This window comes from Colobus angolensis, unplaced genomic scaffold, assembly GCF_000951035.1.
Source record: "Colobus angolensis palliatus isolate OR3802 unplaced genomic scaffold, Cang.pa_1.0 Scaffold15, whole genome shotgun sequence".
Lineage (NCBI taxonomy): Eukaryota > Metazoa > Chordata > Mammalia > Primates > Cercopithecidae > Colobus > Colobus angolensis.
Genome location: NW_012114599.1, coordinates 12,678,406 through 12,687,179, shown reverse-complemented (window position 1 = coordinate 12,687,179; position 8,774 = coordinate 12,678,406). Strand labels below are relative to the sequence as shown.

Sequence of the window (8,774 nt, the reverse complement as noted above, 5' to 3'; positions counted from 1 at the left end):
CGGGAGGCTGAGGCAGGAGAATGGCGTAAACCCGGGAGGCGGAGCTTGCAGTGAGCTGAGATCCGGCCACTGCACTCCAGCCCGGGAGACAGAGCGAGACTCCGTCTCAAAAAAAAAAAAATAAGGTTATTGTACTATCCATGAAGTGGTATATTATCACTTGAAGATAGATTGTAGTAAGTTAATGATGTGCCTTGTAATTCCTAAAGCAACTACTAAAATAAGAATTACTGCTAATAAGTCAGCAAAAGAGATAAAATTGAATCATAAAAAATATTTGATAAATCAAAAGAAGACTGAAAAAGAAGGAAAAGAAACAAGAATAGACTGAACAAAACGAAACAAATTACAAAGGTGGTAGCATTAACCTAACCATATCAACAATTGTAAGTGCAAATGGTCTAAATTTCTCAATTAAAAGACAGAATTTATCACACTGGATATATTCAACTTTCAATAACTACCTGGCTTCTAATATTAAATAGGAGAGATTGAAATATCAAAAATAAACACACTTTAACATAGCCTGAGATAAAATTTTCCTCAAGTAGAAATATGAAGGTCTGAAAGTGGGACAAAAAAAAAATCAGAAAGGCAAAGTAAATTTTAGTGAAAAATGTTTCAGAAAATGTTTGGATTATCAGTTTTAGGAAAATATGGTAAATACATAAAACAGCAAAGAATGGAAAAAAAATCCCTGCTTCTTTAAGGGTTACGCTATTTGAGTATACCCTTTCTGCCACCTCCTAGTCCTTATCACTGTCATCTATAAATCCCAAGGTAACCCTCCAAATCTGGCTCACATGCTTCTGCCACCAAAATTCTACATTATCTTGAGTGAAATCAATATGCATGTAGGTGATCCACTTCTGCCTCTCCATAGCCACCACCCTCTCTAGCTGTGATATCTTAGGTCTTGTCATCATGAAGAACTATCATAGATGCAAACTGATTCTCTGAGCAGACCCGTCAGGCTCAATTACTCCCAATTCATTAGTTCTTTTTTCATTTCTTTTTTCCCTAAATTCACTAGTTCTTTAACTTAGCTGGGACCACGAGCCAGGGGCCAGCACACTACTGCCTACATGTCAAATCCAGCCTACCACCTATTTTTATAATACAGACACATCCATTCATTTATGTACTGTCTATGAATGCTTGCACATTACAGTGGCAAAGCTGAGTGGCTGAAACAGCCTGCAAAACCCAAAATATTTACTATCCAGCCCTTTACAGAAAAAGTTTGCTGACCTGCCCTAGAACAGAATCTACCCCCTTACTTTTAATTCACCCATTAGCCAGCCTCCTTGTGTCTTCACATCCTTCCCTCTGTAGTTTTAGTTCATGGCTTATCACTTCAATCATTCCTTTGCCAAATTTTTTTGTCCCTTTGTTACTCTGTGAATTCAACTATTAACTATCTGCACTCTCTTTGACTTTACCCAGGCTACCAAATGTGTAGCTTAGTGCCTCTACATACACTCATGATCACACACCTCAACTGGACTCTCAGCTTTTCTCGACCCTACTATTCCCTAGAAAGTTAGTCTTCCTGTTTACCATTAGCATTTTAAACCTTTTCTACTTTTCTTAAACATCTGACCCACTCTCAGCAGATAATCCTCTCTCATACATAAAGTTATCATTTGTGGACGTTCCCTCAAATACGTCATTTGTGGACGTTCCCTCAAATACCCACCACCAAACAGAAATCCAAATCTATAAACCTGTTAACCTAATTTCCTACATTCTCTTTTGGTAATGATAAAAGACATGCTCCTCCTGCCATTCTCCAGCTATGCTCAGAATCCAAACCCTATCACCTTCTTCACATTATCTTCCTATTTTGAGTACCTCTACTCTTTCCCTTTTATTGGTTACTCCTCTAAGACACACATCACATATGCACGTGCGTGTGCACACACATGTGCGCGCACACACAACTTTCCTTGACCCCATGTGTCCTTCCAGCTATTGCTCTCTAATCTCTCTCCTTCACCTTCACAACCTAAGCTTCCTGAAAGCTAACTATACCCACTTTGTTTCTGCCCTCACCTCGCTCCTGAAGTTCTCACGTGTTACAAAGTCCTACAGATATTCTTCAGCCCTCTGGGAATTAACCAGTAGTGTTGAATAGTCCTTCCTTCTGGAAACCATCTCTTCTCTTGGTTTCCTTGGTCTCCTGGTTTTCCTCCTACCATTAATGTACTCTGTATCAGACTCCTTTTCATGTTTCCATTCTTCTACCAATCTTTTAAATGTCATCCCTCAGGGTTCCATTTTATGTAATCTTACCTCACATACAGCTCCTGGGTGATCGTTTCAACTCCAATGGCTGTGAGTGCCACCAGTACCATATGTTGATACCTCTCAAATTTATGTCTCTAACACATCCATATTTCTGGCTTGAGGTTCAGACCCATATACTCAACTGTCTACTAGCCATCTTCACTTGGTTATCTAAGAAATAAATCCAAAAGTGAACCCACCATTTTCCAAACCTACTTCTGGTCTAGTTGTTCAAACTACAAATGTGGGAGTCACTCTGACTCATCCTTTTTTCACCCCCTACATCCAATCAAGAAGCAGTTCCTGTGCTTGCCTTGGCAGCACATATACTAAAATTAGAATAATACAGAGAAGATCAGCATAAAATCAAATTTATGTATACATAAAAAGAACTAGTTCCTGCAGATTTTACTTCCTAAATATTTCATGAACACACCCTTGTCAAGGAAACCTTACTCATTTGCCCAGGTTGCTGCCAACAGTCCTCCAACCAGTCGCCCCCTCTCCAACATTGCTCTTCTCTAATCCATCTTCCACACTACAGTCCATGTAATCCAAGAGCAAATCTGATCATAACCCCCTAATTAAGATCCTTCAAATGCTTTCCTTCTTCAAATGCTCAGAATATTCCTAGGCACGAACTACTTAACATGTTTCACAAGGCCCTTGTAACTATTCTACCCTCCAGCTAACTCTCTACCTCTGGAAACATTCCTTCCCTCTCTCCCACTACTATCCAGGTATCCCATTTCTCAAATGTGCCCTAGTCTTACCTCAGAAGCTTTGCTGCTAATACTCTGCCTTTCTCCCACCTCCCATTCAACAAATATTTAGTCAGTCTACTTGCCCTGGCTAATTCCTACTTGTCCTTCAGATGTCAAAATTAAATATCACTTCCTCCAAGAAGGCTTTCTTGACCACTTGACTAAGTTTGTGCTACTGCGCTCAGTAACACTTATTATTTCTCCATTATACATGTCATATGTTATTGTAATCGCTTCTTTATCTTCCCTATAAAAATCCAACAGGGCATTGTTGTCTTATTCACTGGATTTGGTACTAGGTCTCAAAAACATTATATATATAATATTTATAAGATTAGTGGATGGTTGGAAAGATAGATAGAAGAAATGATACTAGGTATTAAGTATTATACACTGAGAATAACTAGGTATTGTATGCTAAGAAAATAAACATTTGAGTAAGGAAGTATTCCTAGAATATTTCCTAGTTTACAGATCAGGAATGGAGTAACCACAGAGAAATTAAGTAGGATCACGGGAATTTAAAATGTTGGGGCAGAGTCAAACTTACATCTATCTGCTTTTAAAGCACAAGCCCCTTCTACTGAGCTGCGCTGTTTACTTACAAATTTTACCATTTTTTTTTAAAAGACAGGATCTCACTCTTTCACTCAGGCTAGAGTGCAGTGGCACAATCTTAGCACACTGTAACCTAACTTCAAACTCCTGAGCTCAAGTGATCCTTTCACCTCAGCCTCCCCAGTAGCTAGGACTACAGGCATGTGCCACCATCCCCAGCTAATTTTTTAATTTTTTTGTAGAGACAGGGTCTTGCTACATTGCCCAGGCTGGTCTCAAACTCCTAGCCTCAAGCAATCCTCCCACCTTGGCCTCCCAAAGTGGGATTACAGGCATTAGCCACTGCAGCCAGTCATGTTTACTTACAAACACTTAAAAAATATATTGCATCTAGGCTTCTATTCTCCTAAATTGATATCCAAAACTTAAGAAATGAAAACCTTTTAATACAATACTAATTAAAATCACTCTTTTGAGTCAGTTAATATAGTATTAGAACGTTTCTAACAAATAGCCTAGATTTTTTAAAAATTTATTTTGAAATTTAAGCACAACTCAGGTCACAAGAACAGACACTCAAGTAAAAGGCAGAATATGAAAAAACAAAGGAAAAAAAACACACCAGTGATCAACTGGCATTGCTCTAGATCTCAAGCACTCAATATTCAGCTGAGGAAACGCATTAATACACTACTACACTGAAGTAACTATAAAATTGGCAGTACATTTAGAACTCATTTTGGAAAGTTCTTTCATACATTGTCAAATATAGAAGCAATACAATAAAATGGGAAGAATATGAATTTTGGAGTCAGAAAGACCTGGGTTCAGCTCCATATTCTATCGTTACTTAATATCTGTGTGACGTTGAGCAAGTTTTTCCACTTCTCTGAGTTTAAATTTCACATATGTAAAATCCAAATAAACATTATCTTTACTGAAGATACTTTACTGAATAACTACTTTAAAATTTAAAGTGATATATACATAAATATATATATACAAAGCCTCTAGCATAAGGTACGTATTTCAGTAAATGATATAAATGAACATTAACGTCTTCAGATATCTGACTGGGAAATTTAACCTGAAATTACACCAAAAACGTACCTATCTGAAATATGGTTGATAACTTTTGATTAATTTTTGTCATTCTTCCCTAATACCTAAGTGAATTATATCTATATTTCTTAATATCTGATTATTTACAAGTAATATTTTATATTGTTTGATGGTATGAAGAAGTAGGACAAAAAGAAGAAATAACTCAAAATTATAATACATGCTTCAGTTGTTAAAACATGTTCTAGTTACAGAAACTTCCGTGGGCAAGAAAGACCAAAACAGTTCTCCATCTGAAACCGAAGAATTTTGTTTTTGGGATGAGGAATTCCTCTGTGCTTTAAGAAGAAATCTCTTACCTCCATATTTCCTACTCTTTCTCAGGATTTCAAGGGCATGATGTACTTTGTACTGCACATCTCAAAGTTCCCATTAATTGGACAGACCCAGCAAGACAAGGTTATGCTGGTGCATGTTACCCCATGAACTCTGATCCTTCCAGTAAGTGTAGAACATAAGCAGAAAATGGGAAACTAAAAGAAAGGGGAAGAGGGAAAAGGAAGGAAGGTGGTGGAAAATGATCTAAATGACACTAAATGATTGGTGCCAAAAGACAAGCACGTCAGAAAAAATAACTAACATGCAAATAATTAGAAACTAACTTATAGTTGTAAACGTTGTTGCTAGAAAATAGTAGACATTAATTATTTCTTTTTAACACTTAACTTCCTTTAAAATTAGCTTACCAGAATCATAGCTTGGAGGCTTCATATCTCCCTGATTCAATTCTGTCCCATATTTCAACTTGTGGTATTTGGCTCTAACAAAGCAATGAGAAAACACAGACCATCTTAAAATATATTTAAATTAATTTTAACATACACAATAGTAGTAGTTACAAGAATTCAGTAGTCCTAGCTGAACACTCCTAGAACTTTCAAAGGCTCATAGCTTTCCATGGTGTCAAAGTTATAATACAAAAGTGCTTGCCTTTTTCGTTGTTGCTGTTGTTGTTATACCATCAAGTATCCTTTTAACAAAATAAAGGAATAACTCTGGGAACCATAACTCTTCTTTCTGTAATAACAAAATGAACCATATAATATCCTAGTTTCTGTAGTATTCAAATTTTCCTGAGGACTGCCAAAGTAAAATTTTACTATCAAAAACAGTTTAAAAAAAAAAAAAAAGTTTGGATTGTGAAATAAATTTGTAGAATACTTTTCTAAAAAAATTGAGCTTTTTAAAAAGAAAAGTCATCTACAATAGTATGTGCCTTGTCAGATGATCATGATTTGCCAAATATGCGTTATACTGTACAATCCAAGGGAGGAAACCCAAATCATCAATGTTAAGATATTCCACTAGAAATGAATTTTTTCTAAACTAGTCAAGATATCCTTTGTCTTTTACTCAAAAAGAACTGTGAATGGGAATACTATCTTATCTTCTTTTCAAAGTTGACAGAATGTTATCATTCTGGTTAACAGGATTTAACCATCTGATTTAAATATTTCAGATTTAACCATTTGAGACTAGACAAATAACCCAGATAATGTAGAAATTTTTTAAAGGGTGACTAAAAATAGCCATATCTGCTTAATCTATTTGTATATTTTCACTTGTCAGCTCCCTAAAATATTGAGGCCATTTATAATAAATATTCAATGTGTTAAGACTGTGATATTAATATAAACAACAACAATTTGAAAAACCAAAATAATAATCTGAAAAACCAAAATAAAGTAATAAAGGAAGAAAAGTGTAACAGCCAAATTTGAAAGTTTCTTTTGTTTTTGTTTTTGTTTTTAATAAAAACCTAATTGAGCACTTACCATTAGGTTTTTTTCACAATTTAAGAAAAGTAGTGGCCGGGCACGGGGGCTCATGCCTGTAATCCCAAAACTTTGGGAGGCCGAAGTAGATGGATCACCAGTGGTCAGGAGTTCGAGACCAGACTGGCCAACATGGTGGAACCCTGTCTCTACCAAAAAATATAAAAATTAGCCAGGCATGGTGGTGCACCTGTAATCCCAGTTACTAGGGAAGCTAAGGTGGGATAATCGCTTAAACCCGCTTGCAGAGGTTGCAGTGAGTGAGCCAAGATGGTGCCACTGCACTCCAGCCTGAGTAACAGAATGAAATCCTGTCTAAAAAAAAAAAGAAAGAAAGAAAAGTAGAAAGGAAATGAAAAATTATTTGCTCAAATGTATAAAATACTGAAATCCTTCTTATTTTGCAATAATCATTTTGCAGTCACAATAGGAAAAAAAAAAGTTGGGAATTCTAAGAAAACCTATGAAAATTATAGGCAGTTGATGTCCTATTTCTTAAGGTAGGTGACGGGTACATGAGTATTTTTTACAATAGTCTTTATATCTTATACGTATGTATGAAATGTTTTATAGTAACAGTTACACATTAAGAAGAAAAAAATATTCATATGACAATGAACTGATCTCTTAAGCAAAAAGTAAAAGGTACAAAATACTATGTATGTCTCCATACATTTTTTAAAAGATATATATCTATTTCATTAGCCTATGCATATGAATCTTTCTGGAAGGATACATAATACGTAAGATATCAGTTGATAAGATTTCCTTGGGAAAGGAAATCAATGAACTGAGGCAGAAAGGAGACAATTTTTGTTGTTATTTGGTTAATTAACTATATATATATATATATATATATATATTTTAAACTTTAGTAAATATGTTTGGTCCAAATTATTTCGAACATCTATTCTCAATGTATCTCTTAACCACAAAGATTTTGTCACTGGACTAAATGTTTGCCCATGTAGTTCAATGCATTTGTAATACTGTTGATCATCAGAAGGTAAGATTTACAGACACTAATTTGACTTGCAGTTAACAGAAAGTAAACAAGGTTCTAAATGTAACTGTCAATTTCTTACTTTTCCAGAAACACACTTCATTTACCATAAGACAAAGTAGTAATACCTGCTAGAAGTCAAAATAGCAACTGAATGTAACTAGCCTGAAGACAGATTATACTAAAGCTTTTAAAATAATAGTGGCAATAAAATGTTATGGAGTTTAAAATATTTTATATATAGAAAAACATTTTCAAACAGAAAATCCTGTATTATAGTGCATTCTAGTGGTCTCAGGAAAAACTACAAGAGAGCCTACAAAAAGGGAATAGAAAATATTTTACGAAAATAAATCTAACAAAAATTGTGACAAATTATGAACTTTTCATTTTAAAAATTAGACAAAGGCAAAATATGTAAAGAACTGTTGTGTTTGCCATAAGCTATGGTCCCTTAAATCAAGGTTTCCCTACTGAATTGTTACATTCGCTAAAATATATTTTTCTCACAGAACCCTCCTTAAGCTTAATAGCATTCCTTTTGAAGTCAATATGTGAAAATACCTTCTCACTCATACCGTTTTCCACTGTTTTAACACTCAGCTCACTGTGTTAACCAATCTTTCTTGTTTGCTATCCTTTTCTGTCTAATTCTGCCTGTAAGATAAAAAAGGAGATCTTATATCTAGCAACTCCATGTTTGATACACAGGTAGACCCTCCATAAATGATCTTTACTGGATAAAAATAGCATAAAAATTATTTAATAACTATAATACACTAAAGAAGAGTAATTTTAGCTTTGTTTCAAAGCCTATTATTATACATATTATGCTAGGAGTATAACATAGCATCTCAATTATATCTTAAATGTGGATGCTAAAAATAATTTGATTAATTTCAATGAACTGTTACTGAATTCCTGGTTTACAGGCACTGTGCTGGCTGCTGGGACAACATACAGTTCGTAGTTAGGTAAGGGTGGAAGGCGAGGGTATGTGTAAGAGACAGGAATGTAAATAACTACAGCATACTGTGTAAGAGCTATAAGGGCTATTAACAAGTATTACAAGAATGCAGATAAGAGATAATTTAATTTGGTCAAAATCCGTGTCAAAGAAAGCTACCAAAAAGAAGGTAACACGTGAGATTTTAGCTAAATCTCAAAAAACCAGTGGGAGTTTTCCAATCAGAAAATGGATTGATGGAAAGGGCATTTCTGTCAGAAGGGACATCTTAAGCGGAAAAAAAAAAAAAAAAAAAA

General features: G+C 35.0%; 1 protein-coding gene across 1 annotated transcript in view; it reads right to left on the bottom strand.

Annotated features, from left to right (window-relative positions):
- Positions 1–5,489, bottom strand: part of STRN (striatin, calmodulin binding protein) — an 86,134-nt gene extending 80,645 nt beyond the window's left edge. Inside the window, exon 1 of the mRNA XM_011935977.1 lies at positions 5,420–5,489. Coding sequence (XP_011791367.1) covers positions 5,420–5,444 — 25 coding nt within the window. The 5' untranslated portion in view covers positions 5,445–5,489. The remainder of the gene's footprint in view (positions 1–5,419) is intronic.
- Between the last annotated feature and the right edge of the window lie 3,285 nt (positions 5,490–8,774).